This window comes from Carcharhinus amblyrhynchos, chromosome 10, assembly GCF_965287045.1.
Source record: "Carcharhinus amblyrhynchos chromosome 10, sCarAmb.v2.hapA, whole genome shotgun sequence".
Classification (NCBI taxonomy): Eukaryota; Metazoa; Chordata; class Chondrichthyes; order Carcharhiniformes; family Carcharhinidae; genus Carcharhinus; species Carcharhinus amblyrhynchos.
In genome coordinates, this window is record NC_137333.1 from 85,849,179 (window position 1) to 85,871,713 (window position 22,535).

Here is a 22,535-nt window from a genome sequence, read left to right on the forward strand (position 1 = left end):
CAAGCAATGCTTTGTTACCAATCTGCCACCTATTCTGCTGCAAACAAAATGGTATGTCAAACTGTTGAGGGGTTGTTATTTATTGTGCAGTTCGAGGTCTTTTAGATCTTCTGATGATTCCCTGATCTTGCCAAGGCACCTATAATGATCATGTTGACTTAAAGGAACACTAATAAATATGATAAAAGGAGAAACTACACAGTTTCCAGTGTATTTTTCATCAGTATCTAGCAAGTGACAAACATGCTTCACAAAACAGGAAGACTGTAAAGGGAAATTAAAGTCAGCAAAATGTGCAAATATTGAGCAATAAACCTGGAACATTCTCTTCAATATTTTTCTTCTGATTAGAATTTGGAACAGTAATTTGTTTTTTGGCAAAGGTGAAAATAAAATTCAAAAAAAGGTTACATTTATTTTGTGTAAACTAAAATAATCTTCAGAGATGAACTCCGGTGCTCCAAGCCTAGAAATTACTAAATGATATTGTTGGATAACTGATTGATGTAAGCATTATTCCTGCCCTATTTTAAGGAAGCAGCTTAAATCCATCACTAAAGTGATGGAGAAGGGATGCCAGAAGAAGACATTGACAATGGGGCAGATGTTCCCGTTCTGCATGCCACAGGAAGCAGAACGGACGGGGGAACACACCATGGAAAGGTCGGTTGACCTTGAGTGGATTTTTCAGTTTCAGGGCAAGGAAAGCTAGAAAATCCTGCTCAACGTGTCAAGTCAGGCAGGAAAAGTGGCACTGCCAGCTTTTTCCGCCATATTTTTTGACCTGTGTCAAAAGAAATCTTGCAGGCACATCCCACAATACCGCTCCTATTCCACGAGCAACCTCTGCCTTAAAAAAGGGTGCCCCAATCTGAAAACAGAAATTGTAGAATACTACAGTGTAGAAGAGGCCCTTCGGCCCATCAGCTCCACACTGGCACATTAGAAACACCTAACTCCCACCTAATCCCATCTGCCAGCATTTGGCCCATAGCCCTGAATGTTATGATGTGCCAAATGTTCATCCAGACACTTTTTAAAGAATATGAGGCAACCTGCCTCTGCGACTCTACCAGGCAGCACATTCCAGACCCTCGCCACCCTCTGGGTAAAAAGGTTTTTCCCCACATCCCCCCAAATCTACTCTTCACTTTGAACCTATGTCCCCACATGACTGACTTCAAGAGGAACAGTTGCTCCTTATCCACTCTGTCAAAGTCCCTCACAATCAGGTGCCCCCTCAGCCTTCTTTGCGCCAATGAATATAATCCAAGCCTACACAACCTCTCTTCACAAGGTAAATGTTCCATCCCAGACATCATCTTGGTGAATCTCCTCTGCACCTCCTCCAGTGCAATCACATCCTTCCAATAAAGTGGCAACCAAAACTATGCACAGTACTTCAGCGGTGGTCTAACCAAAGTTCTATACAACTCCAACATGACATTCCTGCTTTTGTAATCTGTGCCTCGATTGATAAAAGCAAATGTCCCAAATGCCTTTGTCACCACCCAACTAACATGTCTTTCCGCTTTCAGAGACCTGTGGACAAATAGACCAAGGTCCCTTTATTCTACAAAACTTCCTAGTGTCCGACCACTCATTGAGTACTTTCTTACCAAATTACTCTTTCTAAAGTGTATCACACTTTTCAGGGTTAAATTCCATCTGCGACGTATCTGCCCATTTGACCATTCCATCTATATCTTCTTGTGACCCAAGACACTCCATCTCACAGCTAGCCACCCACCCAATCTTTGTGTCAGTTGCACATTTACTCATTCTATCCCTCATATTGTCATCTGTGTAGGGGCTAGGATTAAATGAAAAAGGAAATACTAATCCCCTCCCACATCAGTCCCGCGGGGAGCCACCGCCACCGCCACCGCCCCCCCCCCCCCCCCGCCCCCCCCAATTCCCCAATGGATGTGCTTTCCACCCTCTAATCGACCAGGGATCTTCTTTATTCTGAAATTCTGCGTTCGCTGTCAGTTACACAGAGTGTCAGAGTCAACATAGCCAATGAAAAATTGCACCTTACTTAAAAATGGAAGTTGGACCAAAAGGGGGTTAGAAGTGCCAAATGGAGAAATTTGCTCACATTTCCATCCAATTATCTATTTATTGCATGTCATTATACACTGAAAATGAGAATGTTTTAATCCTCCTGGTTTTTTAGTGATCTTACAAAGCTTCTGACTAATCTGGAATATGCCTGATATAATCAATCATTTGTATATTTTGATGGCATTTTTTAAAAACAGAATGGAGACTCGGGTTTTGACTTCAAGCTGGTGATGATAAATGCTATTGTGACGCTCAAAAATTGCAAGTGGATTAGTCAAGAATGTGGGAGTGGAGTTTCCAGTGTGTGTGTGTGTGTGTGTGTGTGTGTGGTAGAAGGGTTTCCCCAATGTCTGTCATATTAACAGACGTGTGTCAGGCACACACACAGCTCCACCAGCTGCTTGCACTGTTTCTCTGGGATTTCCGACAGTTTTCTATCAAGACTTTCAGAGGTTGGAAGAAACCCCATGGGAATTCCAGGAGAGAGTTTCCAACTCGTTCTGCGAACAAGTAACTCAACATTGCGCTGTTTCTTAACAAACTCTTCAGTATATGCCTCAGAACTGAATTGCTCAGACAAAAATATTTCTAAATGTGATTTGCATTCAATTTTTATTTTACCACTTGATTAAAAAATTGGAATATATTCTTACTACTAATAGGAGCAGGAGTAGGCCATCTAGCCCTTCGAGCCTGCTCCGCCATTGAATAAGATCATGGCTGATCTGAAGTGGATCAGTTCCACTTTCCCGCTTTCTCCCCATAACCCTTAATTCCCATGTCTGTCAAAAACCTATGTACCCGTGACTTAAATATATTATTGAGGTAGCCTCTACCACTTCAACGGGCAGAGAATTCCAGAGATTCACCACCCTTTTGAGTGAAGAAGTTCCTCCTCAACTCTGATCTAAACTGCCCCCCCCCCCCCCTTACCTTGAGGCTGTGCCCTCTAGTCCTGCTATCCTTTCTAAGCGGGCAGAATCTCTCTACCTCTACCCTATCCATCCCTTTCATTATCTTATATGTCTCTATAAGATCCCCCCTCATCCTTCTAAACTCCAACGAGTACAGGCCCAGTCTATTTAGTCTGTCTTCATAGTCCAACCCCCTCATCTCTGGTATCAGCCTAGTGAACCTCCTCTGCACTCCCTCCAAGGCAATCAACCTAACCCACACATCTTTGGAGTGTGGAAGGAAACCAGAGCACCCGGAGAAAACCCACACACACAGACACGGGGAGAATGTGCAAACTTTTACACAGGGAGTCAGCCACGGTTGGAATTGAACCTGGGTCCCTGGTGCTGTAAGAGAGCAGTGCTAACCACTGTGCCACCGTGCTGCCCCTTCTGTGCAGAGTGCAAATGTGTAGGGAACGCCCCTATTGTATTTAAAGTCTGTTACTAAAACACAGATATCTCGATAACTAATACTAGCCAGGACTAGTTTTGCTTGTCAGATTCTCTTGCACACTGACAAAAAATTATGGTTCACTTGAGTATTAAAGAGTATTTTTCAGAGGAAAATGAGGAGAGGAGGTGAATGGGTGGAAACTGTTAAAATTATAGAAGGGTTTGTGAGAGTAAATATTAGAAAACTGATTTCATTCATCAATAACATGGGATACAAAGATGACAGCAGAAGCAAAAAGAATTACTAAACTGTGTAATGCCTTATCACAAAGGGTGATTAAAACAAATTCAATAAACTCTTTAGAGGGAATAGGATAAAAATCTGAGAGTGACAGAAAAATTAAGAAATAGGGAAAGGGCAGGCATTGAAAACTTGGATAGATAGCTCTAACTTAAAGCTGCATCAACAGAGTATGCTGAAGCAACTTCACTGGCACTAGGTCAAAGTCCTGGAACTCCCTCCCTAACAGCACCCTGGTTGTACTTACATCACATGGACTGCACTGGTTCACGAAGATGGCTCACCACCGCCTTTTCAAGAACAATTAAGGATGGGCAACATCCCTGGCCTATACAGTGATGCCCACATCCCACGAAAGAATCAATAAAAAGTAAACTAACTGTGCTGAAAACCCATTCAGGAGTGTTTGATGGTCTGTACTGTAAACTGGCCAATAGGTTCTATCACGTATTTGAATGGTTAACAGAATTTAATTCAGGAGATCTGAATAGCCCACTATTATCACATCCACAGACCAGAGATAATTTGGAAAATAGTGCTTTCAAGTACCTGGATTTGATTCTGGCCTTGGGTGACTGTGTGGAGTTTGCATGTTCTCCCCATGTTTGTGTTATTTTCCTGCAGCTGCTCTGATTTCCCCCCACACCCCAAAGATGTGTATGTTAGATGGATTGGCCATGCTAAATTGCCCCTAAGTATTCCAAGACATATTGGTTAGATGGTCTAGCCATCGTTAATGTATGTTTATGGGGATAGCGCAAAGGGATGAACCTGGGTGGGATGTTGTTTTGGAGAGTTGGTGCAGACTCGATGAGCTGGATGGCCTCATTCTGCACTGTTTGGATTCTATGGGCTTTTTTAATGTAGTCTCCGTATAGAGATGTTTAAAGATAAACAGACTGGAATGAGAGGCGGCTCCAAGCATTTAACTTCCAATTTTGAACCAAGTGATCTACTCTTGATTCGAAGGCCTCTGAGGGTTAAATTGGGAGGAAGAACTTGATTAACACGAAGTTAAGAAACTCTTCCGCATGCACCATTTTCTTCACTGTAACCTTCTAAAGTACAATGCACTGGGATAGTAAGTAAATTAAATGTATTTTAAAACTTTAATTAGTTTTATTTCAAAAGCATGGCTGTTGGCTAGAGTTAAACAAAGAAATATCCAAGTCATAAGAAGACATTTGCCACCTACAAAAGATTTTTAAATGTTTCAGTAAAACAATACTACATCAGAAGCCATATACATTTTAATGGCACTACAAAGGCACTTTCCTCGTTTTTGTTTGCTAGGTTCTGAAACCAGTACATTTGAAATGAACGTACCAAGTGAACTGCACGACGCCAGTAGCAATGATGCCGATGGTGACTCATTGGAAAACACTGAAAGGGCATAATGTTGGTGAGATGAGTAAACTTAATATGAGCCTTAAAATTCACGCTGCACAAATTCTTTTATTGAAAGTATTTGGATTGACTAGAAGTTCCACGAGCTACTATTGAGAACCCAATCTGTTCAAAACTACTGTCGTGCTGAAGATGATTAAGAAATTGGAAGCATATGAAAAATTCACAGGGGTCCTGAGTTGGTTTGAGGCAGTATATGGCTGTGTTTATGCTCATACATTACAGTGAGAAAACTAAGAAAGAAATCCACACGTTACAGTGGTTATGGTCCCAACTATATTTTATAAAGTACACATTTTTTAGCTGCACGTCTTTAAACTGAGTAACTTGCCCAATCTGTTTCATCGTGATAAATAACTGTTAGAGGTGCAGAATACTTTTTCAGAGAAGTGGAACACGGGGATGTATACATTCCGATGCCACAATGAAGAAATTTGAGTTGATTTTTGACAAAATTAAGAATTCGACTTCCAAATGCTATACCACCTCATTGGAAAGTAATTTTGAGTGGTTTGCATGATATCATTAACTATGGCACCAGATTGGAGTGCTTTATGACTGTTCTGAACCCAGAGGAAAAATAATTCTAAGCATTGGTCAACATTTCACATTCAATCTCATAGAAATTAGAAGCGGGAGTAGGCCATTCACCCCTTCAAGCCTGCGCTGCCATTAATTTTGTTCATGGCTGATCATTGAATTCAATATCCTGATCCCCTCTTATTCCTTGGTCCCTTTAGCTATAATATTGATCCCAGAGCTAAAATAGAAACATAGAAACTAGAAGCAGGAGTAAGCTATTCTCATTGAGATGTCGTCAAGTTTGTTTGATCTAGGGGGTTTACTGAAGCTGAAACTAATGTCACATGATTTGACAATAAGATAAATTGATTCATATGCCAATATGGTGGTAGAATAACTCACTTTTTATACACACAGCGTGAAATAGATAAATGGAAATGATGAGAAAATAATTTAAATGCAAAGTTAGGTTGACTCCCTAAGGTAATGAATTCTGCAATTACTTTATAAATTATAATGACGCCATGAATTTTATTTAAAATTAGTTACTGCAAACTAGTAGGAACAGTAGTAGTTTGGTACCAACATACGGGCAATTTCTCTGAATTGATATCCTTTTTCGTCTTGGGTGGCTGGCTGTATGGATTTTGCACATTTGCCCGCATATCCAGGTGCTCCAGTTTCTTACCACAATCCAAAGACCTGCAGATTAGGTGAAGTGGACATGCTAAACTGCCCCAAGATGTGTGGGCTGGGTGGATTAGCCATGGTAAACGTGCAGGGTTATGGGGATAGGTTGGGGGCGCGGGCCTGGATAAGATGTTTCTTCAGATAGTTGACGCAGACTCAATGGACTAAATGGCCTCCTTCTGCACTGTAGGGATTTCAATGGTTCTGTGACAAATTTACTTACTGTGCATGTTAAGTTTAATTTGCAAGGGTCTTGCAACTGTGCCATTTTATGCTGAAATGGTGACGAACAGTACAAGGCAAATTTACACTTGATGCCATGGAAAGCTAGGAATACCAAGGCAATTAGTTACACAACAATGGAAACTACATATACAAAATAATTTCCATCAATTACAATCTTGCAAACATGCATACCATGTGTGGATTTGTTGACTGTATGTTAACCATTAACAGTGAGATATCCAGCAAAAATAGAAAAATAGTTCTGCTGGTTTTTGGATATTTCCAACAGTGCAAAAAATAAAGAACGAGTTATATATTTAGAAATGCTTGTCTTCTATTTACTTGTATCCAATTTTGATGCTGTGTGTTATCCTATTTTTGTATGTACCTGCTTAATTATGTTTATCATTGTTACTGTGAATGCTTTAATGCACATTGTATGTACTTACAATTCTGCATTGTCCCAACTATCTTTTATTTGTGAGCATCAAATGTCCGTTTAATTCAAGGATCACAATAATTTTTCAGTATACAATATAAACAATCTCCCCCATCCCTCCCAACCCCTCTCCCTCCCCCCATCAGGCCAACATTGTACTGCATCAGCATTCTCTGGAATGATCCATAAATATATACCAACACTTTTGTTTATGTATTGCAACTTTCGCAATCAAAACACTAGAAATCATATTCTAACACCTCGAACACTATTGTCAGAGGTGACAATATTTCAGTGCAATCTGTGGCACATTTAATTTACATCAGATGTTTAATTTCTGGATTTTGCAACTGTGCCATTTTACAATGAAGAGGTGACAGATGGCATTACATTAAGTTTATATTTAAGGCCACAGAAAGCTAGTAATAGAAAGGCTGTTAGAATAAAAATAAAAACTGTATTTTAAAAAATGTACAAAAACCGTATAATTTTCTTGTTACCCAATACTGTCCGAGGGTCATTGATTCTGCTGGATTTTGAAATGCTGAACGCTGTCCTTGTTAAAGGTGAACGATAGGACTGATTTCCCAATGCGTCTGCACTGGTGGAGAGTATCACTTCACTAATGGATATATCCTGAGATTGTAGGGTGTGCCACCCATGATTTTTCTGTCCATTAAATTCAGTGGCTAGAAAATCATAGGTAGTTTGTCTGTAATTTTTTGATCCATGCAGTTTATCGGGGAGGGCCCTTATTATTAGTGTCACAAGTCAGTTTATATTAACTCCAACGAAGTTACTGTGAAAATCACCCAGTCGCCACACTTGTTCGGGTACACTGAGGGAGAATGGCCAATGCACCTAACCAGCACATTTTTCGTACTGTGGGAGGAAACCGGAGCACTCGGAGGAAACCCACACAAAACATGGGGAGAACATGCAGACTCTGCACAGGTAGTGACCCAAGGCTGGGATCGAACCCGGATTCCTAGCATTGTGAGGCAGCAGTGCTAACCACTGTGCCACCGTGCTACCCATTTTGTCACCCGGTTTTGGAAAATTGGCCCTCTAAGTATCTAAAATGTAGTGAACGGTGTAAGTATCCAAGTAATTACAATAAATGTTGGGCATCTGCATGATCAATGATGTTGTACAGCATGGAAGTTCAATAAAGACATATGGGTGCTAGTACAAAGACTGATTAATGTATATGTGTACTAAACGTAACTTTCAGTTTCAAAAGGAGAGTTAAACTGGTGATGTTGGATCTGCCATCCCTTGCACAGCCCACTCAATTGAACTACTTGAAAATCAGGCAGGATATATAACAAATGACGGATCATTTTACAACTCAGCTGCAATTGAAAGTTATCTACCATGATCTGCAAACACAATGAATGATGTACAAATGGCAACACATTAAATGTCACAAATATGTAAGTACAATGGACAATGTATGTACATACAAGTACAATGAATGATCAGTAATAATGTATGTTTGCACCTACAATTAAAATGTGTTCATGGAAATATACTAAATGATGGTCATGTGCAAGTACAATAAATTATGTATCTGTATCATTTGATTTGCATACAATGAAACACCCATTTCATTTCCATGCATCTCACATTCATATATCCATATCTACTTTGTTTTGTGTACCTTTTTACCCAAGTCATTGGTACCTATGTTATTTACGTCATTACACTTGCAAACTTACGTATGTTATTTGTTGTGTTAACAGCAGTAATTTTCATGTGTTTTTTTCATTATTCTCCGACTTTTCTTTGCATTCTGAAGGTGCTGATCCAGGCTGGAATATAGATGTCAGCCACCTACTAGCATTTCTCCAGATTGTCAGTTCTTGATACCCAAGACGGTAGCTGAGTGGTAATTTCACTGAACTAGTGATCCAACATCTTCAGGTACATAGATTCAAATCCCAACATGGCAGCGGATGACATTTAAATTCAGTTAATAAAATCTGAAATTATGAAAATAGTCTCAGTAACACCAGTTGTCTTAGAAACCCATCTGGTCCATGATTGTCCCTCTAGGGAAGGAAAGCATTACTTGATCTGACCTAGGCTTACATTAACGGTAACCGCAGTGAAGTTACTGTGAAAATCCCCAAGTTGCTGCACTGTGGTGCCTATTGGGTATGCTGAGGGAGAATTTAGCATTGCCAATGCACCTAACCTGTTCGTCTTTCGGACAGTGGGAGGAAACCGGAGCAGTCGGACGAAACCTACACAGACACGGGGAGAATGTGCAAACTCCACACAGAGTGATCCAAGCCGGGAATTGAACCTAAGTCTCTGGCACTGTGACGCAACAGTACTAACAACTGTGCCGACCCTTAAATTGAATCTTAACTGCACTCTGGAATGGCCTAGCAAGCCATTCAATCCAAGGGCAGTTAGGGATGGGCAACAAATGCCGTGTCATATGGAAGAAATAAAAAGAGCAAAACATGCGGAAAAGTGCCAAACGAACATTGATCAAGTCCAATCCTGTTTTCATGAATGTTGACATTATTTTTATTCATTTGTGGGATATGGGCATTGCTGGGTGGCCTACATTTATTGCCCATCTCTAATTGCTGAAGGTAGTTGAGAGTCAGCCACATTGCTGTGGCTCTGGAGTCACATATAGGCCAGATTGAGTAACAATAACAGACTTCCCTCCCTAAAGGACATGAGTGAACCAGATGAGTTTTTCCAACAATGGTCATAAGTAGATTCTTAATTCCAGGTTTTTTTTATTATTGGATTCAAAATCCACCATCTGCCATGGTGGGATTCCAACCCAGGTCCCCAGAACATTAGCTGAGTTTCTAGACTAATAGTCAAGCGAATAATACCACCAGGCCATTGCCTCCCCATTATATGCACACTTATCAGCAAGACTTGTTAGTTAACACATTTGGTGTGGATTTCAGCTAGAGGGCAGTGAAATCAATTGCAGCATCCCGAGTGCCAAATCAGCTGATTGAATCTGGTCTTTTCTAGTCTGTTTGGTTCAGTTGCAAACTGGTGAGTGAACTCAGCGATTATAGAATTCTGCGTATTTTCATGCTCCAGAAATCCCAATGTTAATAACTGAGGTCGTCAGTCGTGACCTGATCGCAAAACTGCAACTGCGAGAAGTGCAGACATCAACCCAAATCACCTTAAAACGAGGAAAAATAAAAATCACAGAATCATATTTTCTAATATCAAAATATAGCAATTTATTCAAGACATTGAATATGATTTGATGATTTGTTTTCTTTTAATGAGCACATGAGCTACATCACACATTCTGGATTAGAAGAAACAGAAAAGGTCACGTGATCTCCTCTGACCTAAACTCCTGAGAGGCTGCAAGGAGAAGGAACAAAGTCTGGCTGACAGTCTGACACAGACAATAAAAGCAACGAAAGCCAGAACACAGATTTTGAACAGATGAACTCTCTGCGTATGACAAGGAACATATTCAAAAAACCCAGGAACAAAACAAAGCAGACCCTTACATTAGACAAAGTGCACCTCACTTGGCTCTCAACAGCTTTTGTTAGCAAATAGTTTTTTTTAAAAACAAAAAGGACCTAAAGCATGGCAATGAGATTAAAGAATTTAAGCTCTTGTACAGTGTTAAGATGTCTCATTTCTCGCATTTCTTTAAAACGAAGTGTCTGCTAGGTTTGTGGTTTGCCGTTCTGGCTCTTAAGGTCTGGCGTGTGTGATTAAAGGTAAAAATTACAAATATTTCTTTTGTTATTTTTTTTCAAAAATACACTGGGGATCTTCCCGTGAGTCTTCTTTCCCTGTATGAAGCTGGTGACAAGTTCACCTTCTCAAATGTAAAGCACTTTTTATATGCAGTTCTCTGTAGAAGTGCCTTTTTCCAAAAGATCACGACCTGAAGCACAGTAAATGTAAGCAAGTCTATCAGCAGTTCAGAAAAGCTTAAGTTTTAAAGCCCCACAAATTCCTCCCTGCAGCTTCTAGAAACAAAATCATTCACATCCAACCCTGGTAAAAGCTTCTTTTTTTTTTAGGAACCTACATAATACTCCAGCGTCCCTAAAACATTTTTCTTTTAAAAACAAAAAAAAACAAAAATCCAGAAAATATAAAGTGTTGCTATTACAAAGTAGCAGATTATTTCGCTGTGACCGCACACAATGTTATTCTTCATTTTCAGCAGCACTGTAGTGTCCAAACCAGAATGAGGAAAGTATATGAAGAAAGGAAAATCTACATTATTTCCTTTTTTTTTTGTTGGTCTGTTTTCTGTGTTTTTTTTTCCCACTTTTTTTGGGTACATCACAGCATCTGCAGTTTGGCACAATGCTCTCAGTCACGAACATAAATTGCCATCATCTGTCCTGTTGAAAACCCCAAAACATTGACTGACGCAGTTTCCTTAGGTGACATTCCAAAGCTGAAGAGTTCAACTGGTGAAAATGCCAGCGCACGACTGGGTTTCCATTTGGAGGGGTTGGGATTGGGGGGAGGGGGGAACTGGGGCAGGGTGGGTGGAGGGGAGGGTGTTGTTTGCAGACAATAAAATCTATTTTTTTTGGAGGAGGGAGGTGTGGGGGAATCAGAATTAAAAAGGACAGGGAGAGCTGGTTTTAACCGTTTCACTTTAAAAAGTCAGGTTCTTGTAGTTCTGGAGCTGACACACGGTGAAGGAGCGTGTTTTTGCCACCCACACATTCACTGCCGGTCTAATCTTACATCCTGTTATCCTGCTATTTTGCTATTTCCGTAGATCAAGCACACAGACCTGTGAAAATCAAAAGAAAAATGAATTAGCAATTGTCGATCACAATTCTTCTGGGAGAAAGAAAAAGGCAGCATTGGTTGTTTAATCGCATAGCCAGTTGCACTCAGAACCATGTTTTACATACTATTGTGACTAACCAGTGGATACTAGATTTACCCATAGAACTGTCAAAAAACTCAACTTCCGTATCCCAGATTTGAGGCAATGAGAACCTGACATAAGAGTAAAGTTCCTACTTTATGCAGACCGTTAGCTTTTTTAAAATAACATTTAGTGCAGCATGGTGGCACAGTGGTTAGTATTGCAGCCTCACAGCACCAGAAACCCGGGTTCGATTCCCAGCTTAGTCTGTGCAGACGTTCTCCCTGTGTCTGCGAGGGATTCCTCCGGGTGCTCTGGTTTCCTCTCTCAGTCCGAAAGATGTGCTGGTTAGGTGTATTGGCCATGCCAAATTCTCCCTCAGTGTACCTGAACAGGCGCTGGGGTGTGGCAACTAGGGAATCTTCAGAGAGGCAGCAGTGTGTACCATCTACAAGATACACTGTAGATATTCAACAAGGTTCCTTAGGCAGCACCTTCCAAACCCACCATCCCTATCATCAAGAGGGGCAAGAGCAGCAGACATCTGGAAGTTCACCCTCCAATCCACTCACCTTCTCGACTTGGAATAATACTGCCACCCTTTTACTGTGACTGGTCCAAAACCTGGAACTCCCTACCTAACAGCACCGTGGCTGGAATTCTGACTGTTCACGCTGGTGGGATCTTCTGGTGCCCCCTAATGTCTTTCGGACTGTTGGTTGAACCGTTCTATGGGGTCTCTGATTGAGCCTCTTGTTTTCCTGCTCCACCAACTCTCCTCTCTGGACAGATTTCCTAGTGGTGGTTTCTTAATGCGCCGATTGCCAGGGCGGTTCGTACTGGCAAAGCATTGCGGCCAGTCCTAGATACTCAGCCCCGAATTGAAGCAGAATTTGGGATTGTGACTCGCTCGACAAAATTCAGCCCCAATGATTAGAGTCATAGATAGAGTCATAGAGGTTTACAGCATGGAAACACGCCCTTCAGCCCAACTTGTCCATGCTTCCCATTTTTTTAATCACTAAGTTAGTCCCAATTGCCTGCACTCAGCCTATATCCCTCTATACCCATCTTACCCATGTAACTGTCTAAATGCTTGTTAAAAGACAAAATTGTACCCAATTCACTACTACCTCTGGCAGCTCGTTCCAGACACTCACGACCCTCTGTATGAAAAATTTGCCCCTCTGGACCCTTTTGTATCTCTCCCCTCTCACATTAAACCTATGCCCTTCTGGATAAAATGGGCCTGGACGCGCTGAATTTGCTTCCTAGTTAGAATGGGCTACAGCCCAATGAATAGCCACATTAAAGCAGCTGCAGGGACTTGCTCCAGGGGAGCGCAGAAAAATTGAAGATAGGTGGAGAGGGCACGTTCTCCTGTGCTCACGCTTAAAGCACCCCTGCTGCCCACCACTCCAAACATGCCCTGACAGGAGCTTATGTTGTCCTAAAAGAAGTTTAATTTGATAATTATTGACATCTTTTTGACCACAAAAATACCAAAAATAGGAAAAACAATTCTTTGCTTCAGTTGAACAAAATTCATTTCCTGCATTGCTGCTTTTCTCCGTTTGCAAATGCTTTTCCTCAAGACATACCACCCTATTAGAACACAGAACACTACAGCTCAAACAGGCCCTTCAGCCCACAAGTTGTGGCGATCATATCCCTACCTACCAGGCCTATCCATAACTCTCAATCCCATTAAATCCCATGTACTCATCCAGAAGTCTCTTAAAAGACCCCAGCGAGTTCGCCTCTACCACCACCAATGGCAGCCTGTGCTAAATCTCACGAGAAGTCAAAAACGGGATTTGTGTGGGCAAGATTTCAGTTCAGGGTCTTCCCTGTCCCCCTCCTGACGGGATCAGGTTAACGCTTTGGAAGGACGCGAGCCTGATTAACATATCTTAACATCGATTATAATGTATTTAGTGGCTTGATGTTGCTATTTCTGCTCACTGTGAATTTTCCCACCCAGCCAGCGTGATGTCATGCCAGCGCAGATCATACCAGTTTTCATTTGATGACAATGCCAGGCACATGCAAGAAAGTATAGCCCTCAGGTGGCAAGGGATATCATAGAAATCAAAGAAATCATAGAAACCCTATGATACAGAAAGAGGCCATTTGGCCCATCGAGTCTGCACCAAGCACAATCCAACCCAAGCCCTACCCCCATATCTCTACATATTTACCCACTAATCCCTCTAACCTACGCATCTCAGGATACTAAGGGGCAATTTAGCATGGCCAATCAACCTAACCCGCACATCTTTGGACTGTGGGAGGAAACCGGAGCGCCTGGAGGAAACCCACACAGACACGAGGAGAATGTGAAAACTCCACATAGACAGTGACCCAAGGTGAGAATCAAAGCCAGGTCCCTGGAGATGTGAAGCAGCAGTGCTAACCACAGTGCTGCCATGCAGCCCAAATTCTCAGCATTGCCAACCTGGCAGCGCTGGGAAGGGGGGGCCTCTAGGTAAACTACTGGGCGGTTCCCTTACATTTGGATGGGTGGGGGCATTGATGCTTTTTGGGGGATGATATGGGGGGGGGGGTGCGCTGATACCTGTTGGGGGAATAATACCATGGTGGGTGCATGGTGAAGCCTGTGTGCCTATTAGGGTGGGATATCGCTCTGGGAGGAAGGCAGGGGGCAGATTGGGGCGCCCTTTAAAAATGGTGCATCAATCTCAATGGAGTCGACCTTGCCAGCTCTATCTGGCCCTGCCAGAGTGATGCCACAAACCATGCCTCCAGATTCTGTGTGCACCGAGTGCCAGAGAATCTGGAGAGGAAACGTGCCAGAGAGCTACACGTCAGGTTTCAGCCTGAAACTGACACTCTGACAAATTTTGGGACGTTTCCACCCAATTATCTTTATTATTTTTAACAACTGCATTGTGGATGTGACAGTAATTCTTCCTGCTATACGCTGTATAAAAACACTGCAATAAAATCAGAGCCCCAGAATCATCAAATACAAGACAAGCTATTTTAATAAGTGTCATGTGAACCGTGACATTTACTTACAGCCCCATGAAACTACCTATTAAATATCTTTTTAAAATATAATACAACACTGAATATACAAACATAACTGTTCTTACTGGGGTGACTGCTCATTAATGCATCGAGTCATTGATAGACTGCTGAAATGAGAGACATGGCAATCTAAAGAGGTAGTTTTCTCCAAAGTAGGAATTTTAGTCCATTTATTTGAATTGGCATTGCCAGGTTGAAATAAACATCATATCCAACTGATCTAGAGACAAACACTGACATCTAAAGGATAGGACGGCACGGTGGCACAGCGGTTAGCACGGCTGCCTCACAGTATCAGGGACCTGGATTCGACTCCTGGCTTGGGTCACTGTGTGTGTGGAGTCTGCACATTCTCCCTGTGTCTGCATGGGTTTCCTCTGGGTGCTTCATCTTCCTCCCACAGTCCAAAGGACATGCTGTTTAGGTGCATTGGCCATGCTAAATTTTTCCTCAGTGTACCCGAACAGGCACCTAAGTGTGGTGACTAAGGAATTTTCACAGTAACTTCATTGCAGTGTTAATGTAAGCCCACTTGTGAAGTAATAAATAAACCTTTAAATATACTTTGAGCATATGTAATAGATAGCTTATAAATTTGTTATATGGCTTGTGTAACACAGTTTATCCGATAATCCACTGACCCCGTTAATGGATAAGAGCAGCACAAGTTATGTATGGCTTGTATGGAAGTGCCTGAACTCCTGGAAGAATAGTGTTATAGTTTTCTTAAAGGTTCTGGCATTATAAATCTACAATGTAACAGATATAAGCTTGGCATTAGTTCTCCCACATGAATCACTGAGGCACCAGTTTCTACTATCTCAAAGGACAGAATTTTACTGCCTTGTGTGGCATGTTGCTCCCTGGCCAAGAAAATCTCCACAGGAAACTTCCTCTGATCTTTCCTGTTTGGTAGAAGTTGTTCCTATTCCCAGATTGTGACAACTTTAATTATGAGCCCCTGTAACTTTTCTCAATCTCGATTCGCTGAAAGCTTCAACATGAAGTATTGTTTCCTTTTTATTCAGATTCTCTGTTAATAACGTTTAATTTTTTTCTCCAATTCAAGCATTCTAATGCCTGATTCATCCATTATATAAAGTAAATTAGCTAATGCCTTTGACAAAGGGTAATCTGGGCTCGAAACATCAGCTCTTTTCTCGCCTTACAGATGCTGCCAGGACTGCTGCTATTTTCCAGCACTTTTTCTTTTGGTTTTTCTTTTAGTTAGCTAACATCTTGATTTGTGCAACATCTCTGTCTCTCCCAATTAATTTTGAGCAGTACATTTGGTTGACATGGTAAATGCGGTAACAAAAATTCCTCTACAATTTAAAATATGAATGATCCAATTTCTAGAAACCTGCCCCAACTTTAAAATCCATTGGCTTTACTACCTAAGCTGCTCTATGTCTCCTGGTTGATGTAATATTTATTATCTTCCAACACAACCAGATTGTTTCATCACGACCTCTCTAGCTATATACAGAATCCCTCCAGTGCATCAGTAGGCCGTTCAGACCACTGAGACTGCACTGACTCTCCAACAGAGCATCTTACCCTGGCCCTAGCCCTGTTCCTCCATGTGTTTACCCCATTGATCTACTTAACCTACACATTTGGGACACTAAGGGACAACTTAGCGTGGCCAATCCACCTAACCTGCACATCTTTGGAGCGTACGAGGAAATCGGCGCGCCCAGAGGAAACCCACGCAGACACGGGAAGAATACGCAAACTCCGCGTAGTCACCCAAGGCTGAAATTGAACCTGTGTCCTTGGCACTTTCAGGTAGCAGTGCTAACTACTGCACTATCCGCCCTCACCTTTGCTTGAACTCTGCTATTTACTCTTAAAAGTTAACACATTCTCTGCTTCAATAGCAAACAGACTGGATGGATGATCATAAAATGAGTTGGATTGCCTTCCACAGCAATAGTTATTTTATAATAATGCATCTTTTTTAAAAAAGTAATTTTATGTAAGGGAACGTGCTATTAAGGGAACCATGTAGACATTTTAAAATGTCTGTTTTGGACCACTTGTGGTAAGGTTCACTGACAGATACATGGAGCAAAAATCTTTCAGTCACTTGCAGGTAGCAAGTGGAAACAGAATCTAAGTTGAACAGTATAAATACTTACAGAGCCATCTGATGCACTTGCTCCAACTTTGTCCCCTGATGCATTCCAGCACACTTCAAAGATTCCCCCGGTCCCTCTGTAGCTGTGCACTAGAGCTCCCGTCTATGAAAGCAAACACATCAATTTGTCGGAATACCGAGAAAACACTTCAGGTGAATGTTTTTGAAATGGATCTACTTTGATTGCTGACATTTTTAAATGTCAATGACAGTCTGACAAGTTCCAGGTTAAACTTAATTGTGATCCTGATCACCGTTTTCCTTTTCACAGGAATCACAATTGTCCGCTTCAAATGTTTAGCAATTTTTTTTGTCCTTTTCATCACAATGTATTCATTTAAAAGAGAGGTTTCACAGTCCATTTATACTTCAGATATGACTGGCTTCCTTTTATTGCCAGTGCTCACTTGGAGAGAATCTTTGCAACAACACGGCTGAAATAAGAACTTAAGAACTCAGAGCAGGAGTAGGCCATCTGGCCCCTCGAGCCTGTTCCGCCATTCAATAAGATCATGGTTGATCTGTTCGTGGACTCAGCTCCATTTACCCGCCCGCTCACCATAACCCTTAGCTCCTTTTCTGTTCAAAAATTTATCTATCCTCGCCTTGAAAACGTTCAATGAGGTAATCTCAACTGCTTCACGGGCAAGGAATTCTACAGATTCACAACCCTTCGTGTGAAGAAGTTCCTCCTCAATTCAGTCCTACATCTGCTTCCCCTTATTTTAAAGCTATGCCCCCTAGTTCTAGTTTCACCCACCAGTGGAAACAACTTCCCTGCTTCTAACTTATCTATTCCCTTCATAATCTGATATGTTTCTATAAGATCTCCCTTCATTCTTCCGAATTCCAATGAGTATAGCCCCAGTCTACTCAGTCTCTCCCCATAAGCCAATCCTTTCAACTCTGGAATCAACCCAATGTTTCTCCTCTGCACCTCCTCCAGTGCTAGTATATCCTTTCTCAAGAAAGGAGACCAAAACTGTATACAGATGTTGCCTCCCCAGCACCTTATGCAGCTGCAAATCTCCCTTTCTTTAAAATCTAAAATGCAAATATTATTCTAAAACAATTTAATGATTTCTCTAATCTGATTGTGGTCAATATTGCAAATAGTATTGTCTCTCTTACCTGAGTGTTCCATATGTGGACACATTTGTCGAACGACCCACTGGCTAGATATTTGCCATCAGGGCTGAATGCTACACTATAGACAGGTTCTTGGTGCATGGTTAAAGTGTGAAGGCAAACTCCTCTTTCCACATCCCATAGGCGAACAGTAGAATCAAATGAAGCACTGAAAGATAGAAAGTAAAAGAAATTTTGATTCAATGGCAATCTACCTAACTACTGCGCATGGTTTTAAGCCATTGGGTATATCAACGTGAGAAGAAAATGAGCCAATTAAGGATGCAGGCAAGAAAATTTCCTTATTACTTGTGGCTTGTCCAATAGTACACATTGTCAAAGATCTGGAGGGGCACGATTTAATTTATTATTGCCACATGTATTAGTATACAGTGAAAAGTATTGCGCACAATACAGACAAAGCATGCAGTTCATAGAGAAGGAAAGGAGAGAGTGCAGAATGTAGTGTTACAGTTATAACTAGAGCATAGAGAAAGATCAACTTAGTGCGTGGTAGGTCCATATCAAAAGTCTGATGGCAGCAGGGAGAAAGCTCTTGAGTTGGTTGATATATGAGACCTCAGGCTTTTGTATCTTTTTCCCGATGGAAGAAGGTGGAAGAGAGTACATCCAGGGTGCGTGGGGTCCTTAATTTATACTGGTTGTTTTTCCGAGATAGTGGGAAGTGTAAATAGAGTCAATGGATGGGAGACAGGTTTGTGCGATGAACTAGGCTCCATGAACAACCTGTTGTAGTTCCTGGGGTCTTGGACAGAACAGTAGACATATCAAGCTGTGATACAACCATAAAGAATGCTTTCTATGATGCATCTATAAAAGTTGGTGAGAGTCGTAGTGGTGACATGCTAAATTTCCTTAGCCTCCTGAGAAAGTAAAAGGCGTTGATGAGCTTTCTTAACTGTAGTGTCAACATGGGGGACCAGGACAGGTTGTTGGTGAGCCGGACACCTAAGAACTGGAGGTCTTGACCATTTCTACTTCATTCCCATTGATATAGACAGGGGCATGTTCTCTACTACGCTTCCTGAAGTCGATGACTATCTCCTTTGTTTTGTTGATACCGGGGGAGAGATTATTGTTGTCGCACCAGTTCTCTATCTCATTCTTGCACTCTGTCTTTTCATTGTTTGAGATCCGACCCACTATGGTGGTGACATCAACAAAGTTGAAAATTGAGTTGGAAGGGAATTTGGCCGCACAGTCATAGGTATATAAGAAATATAGTAGGGGGCTGAGAACACAGCCTTGTGCGGCATGGGTATTGAGGATGATCGTGGAGGAGAGTTGTTCACTGTCCTTACTGATTGTGGTCTGTGCGTTCGGAAGTTCAGGATCCAGTCACAAAGGGAGGAGCCAAGCCCCAGGCCATGGAGTTTGGAGAAGAGTTTCGTAGGAATTATGGTGTTGAAGGCTGAGCTGTAGTCAAGCCCCAAGGTTGGAAAATCCTGCCTGAGGTCAACAAACCTTTGCATTGAGGAGTTGCAAACCTGGGTTCTAGAAAGAAAAAAATAAGCTTGGGCTTCCAGTCTGCCTAATGACCTGAGTGAAAGGTGTGTGTGGATGTCTGGTGAGAATAAGATTGAGCTTAGCGAAGGTGATTGAAGAGCCCATCAACACTTGTTCTTTTGACTCACACATCCAGCACAGTCACTTGTGTGAAGTAGCAGAGAGCTGTTGGCCCACTTGAAATGGTGCTGAATTAAAAAGCTTCTGTCTCGGTACGGAGTTGAAAGACAGAAGCCTGGAGAAGATGATGTTTTTGGACATTGAATAAATGGTGTATTAATAATGGCTGGGTCATTTTTAAAAAAAATCTGTTGCAACTGATTAGGACTTTCACAGTAAGGGTAAGTCTTTCTCATTGGGTAAGTCTTCACTATTCCCTCAGTGGCAGATGAGCAGCTGCCATTTCTTCATAGATTTGAGATCACATCCAGCCCAAATTACAGGACAGAAACTATCCTTTGTGCATTGGTGCCACATTCCAGTTCTCTGAAGGTCTACTTCAGAGAAAACCCATAATTGATTGAGGAAAGACTTTGGGCTGGGATTATTCGCCCTGCCTTGGCGGAACCCAAGATTCTGTGGCCTAGCCAATGGGCCATTGACTTTTGATGGGACTTGGAGTGGATGGGACTGAAAAATCGCGACCTTCGAAACGGAAAGCTGAATAGTTCATGTTCTGTCTTTGTGCTAATTCACTTTTAATTTTACTGTCTATTCTAACTATTTATATATCCTTACATTGTTACACTTTACTGATTCGATGCCAGACAGATCCCATTGTTAATTTTGGAGATGGTGACAGATCGGGGACAAACGTAGGCTGGAATTCTCAATGTTGTGCGTATGTCCCACCAGCACTGCCAGCAAGAACGGAGAATTTGGCGCTCAGCCCAATCTTCATTGACAGCACCAGAAACGGAGAATCCCAAGCCACAGACGAGTGATTTTTGATTGGGCATAAACTGTCACTAAAGATATGCTTTGCCACCTATCAGTGGCTCATGGATGTGGCCATGGGATGCAACTGCGCAATGATATTATCGCTAGGCTATTAATCCAGAAACTCGGCTAACATGTTGAGGACCTGAGTTTGAATTCTGCCACAGCCGATGGTGGAATTTGAATTCAATAAAAAAAATCTGGAATTAAAAACCTATTGATGACCGTTGTCGATTGTCAGAAAAACCTATCTGGTTCACTAATGTCCTTTAGGGAAGGACATCTGCTGTCCTTCCCCAACTCCAGAGCCATAGCGAAGTGGCTGACTCTAAAATGCCCTCTAAAATGACCTAGCCAAAGGCAAATAGGGATGGGCAGCCAGCCAGCGATGCCCACGTCTCATGAATTAAGAAAGAAAAATAACTATTTTTGAAGTTCCAAAAAAAAAACCAATTGCCAACAGGGGGATGGTGTGGTAAACTGCCAGACCAGATGGTCCAGTTATTGGGGAACGTGCTCATTTTCATTTCTATTTGACTTCAATGGAGGTGAAGGTGAAAATTGATGTTATCTTCTCCAATACGCTGTACCTGCCTTCCTCTAGAGAAAATTAAATGTAGATTACATGAAAATAAGTGTTACACTGAGGCGTGTCTGCCGAGTTGAGGAATTTCTCAACTTCAGCTAATCTGGCTCAAATATTTCATCCTGTAATGTACGGTCTTGTTGCAATGGATCACAATTTAATTGTCAATTTCCTTTTGAAATCTGACCTCCAGCTTAAGTCCACAGCAGAAGCACCATGGCTGCTCTCAGCCTCCATTGGTAGCACTGGGCTGAGCATGGGCACACCTGACAACGGGATTGCTGAGGTATCTGCCTTTCGGTCAACTAGATGGAGACTGAGCAGATCTGAGTTCTGCTCCAATTTACTAGAGGTTGCTGGATTTGTGTTGCGATTGCGTGCAGTTGATATTGCAAAATTTCTCCCCTGCTCAAGTCAAATGAGTCGCTTCAGCCAAGGGCTGCATCTGCAGATATTGCAGGAGCAAGATGGCATCTTGTTCTGTCAGCCTGAAACTATCATGGCTCAATTCCGTGTGTTGGTGGAAAAAGATAATTATTCATGACCTTGCACCTTATATACAACTTATACATTTGTACCACAAGTGCATTGGTTTCACTGAACATTTATTTATCCAATTCTCAGTTATTTCTTCTACTATGTGCATACTTTACACACATTTAAAAAAATGTCACTCTTACCTGGCTAACATGATATAAGAGTTTGGATTGTTGGTGCCTGGACCAGTGGGACTCCATTTTATAGTGTAGATTTCTTTATTGTGAGCCTGTAAGTCGTGTACACAAGAGTCCTGCTTCATATTCCATATCTGTAAGAGGAGATACAATAGTATGGTGATCTGTGCTGACTGCAAGTTTTAAATTGTTAAAAATGCCATGCATCATCGATATGGAAAATAAACGTAAGACACATTTGAAGGCTATGGAAGATACCTACATCATTTTTAGGCTCTTAACGCATTATCAAGGTTGCATTGAAGGAGGAAATGTTAAATTATACAGCTAGCACTGTTATTCCATTTTTTTTGCAATTACATGTTCTCATTCTCCCTTTCAAACAGTTTAAGTTTAAAACATGATATGCAACATGGCATTGGTGTTACCCCAGAACTCACTCCAGTGTAACTGATTCAAATAAATTAAATTATCTGTGACTGCAGCATGTTAATCAGCTTACTGCATGTTATTCTAATAGATATATTGCTATTGCAGTAAGGCAGAAGCTAAACCACTTTGTGGCCTGCAATTTAACACTGTGGGCTGAATCTTACCAAAGTCTGTCACAAGAGTTAGGTTCTGAG

General features: G+C 41.6%; 2 protein-coding genes across 11 annotated transcripts in view; one reads left to right on the forward strand and one right to left on the reverse strand.

Annotated features, from left to right (window-relative positions):
* The window catches only part of gpr143 (G protein-coupled receptor 143), a 61,432-nt gene extending 52,890 nt beyond the window's left edge, over positions 1 to 8,542 (forward strand). The window contains exon 9 of the mRNA XM_080197954.1: positions 5,011 to 8,542. Within this exon, the coding sequence (XP_080054080.1) occupies positions 5,011 to 5,114 (104 nt within the window). The 3' untranslated portion in view covers positions 5,115 to 8,542. The remainder of the gene's footprint in view (positions 1 to 5,010) is intronic.
* A 1,629-nt stretch (positions 8,543 to 10,171) lies between these two features.
* LOC145349139 (F-box-like/WD repeat-containing protein TBL1X) overlaps positions 10,172 to 22,535 on the reverse strand; it is a 375,432-nt gene continuing 363,068 nt past the window's right edge. For 8 of the 10 annotated variants that reach the window (XM_080197521.1, XM_080197520.1, XM_080197523.1 and 5 more), the window contains 4 exons: positions 21,916 to 22,043; positions 18,187 to 18,352; positions 17,057 to 17,158; positions 10,174 to 11,777 (listed from right to left, as the gene is read on the reverse strand). In XM_080197521.1, the coding sequence (XP_080053647.1) occupies positions 11,751 to 11,777; positions 17,057 to 17,158; positions 18,187 to 18,352; positions 21,916 to 22,043 (423 nt within the window). In that variant the 3' untranslated portion in view covers positions 10,174 to 11,750. Of the gene's footprint in view, positions 11,778 to 17,056; positions 17,159 to 18,186; positions 18,353 to 21,911; positions 22,044 to 22,535 lie in introns of those variants that run through there. The other 2 variants (XM_080197529.1, XM_080197528.1) reach the window with 2 other exon arrangements.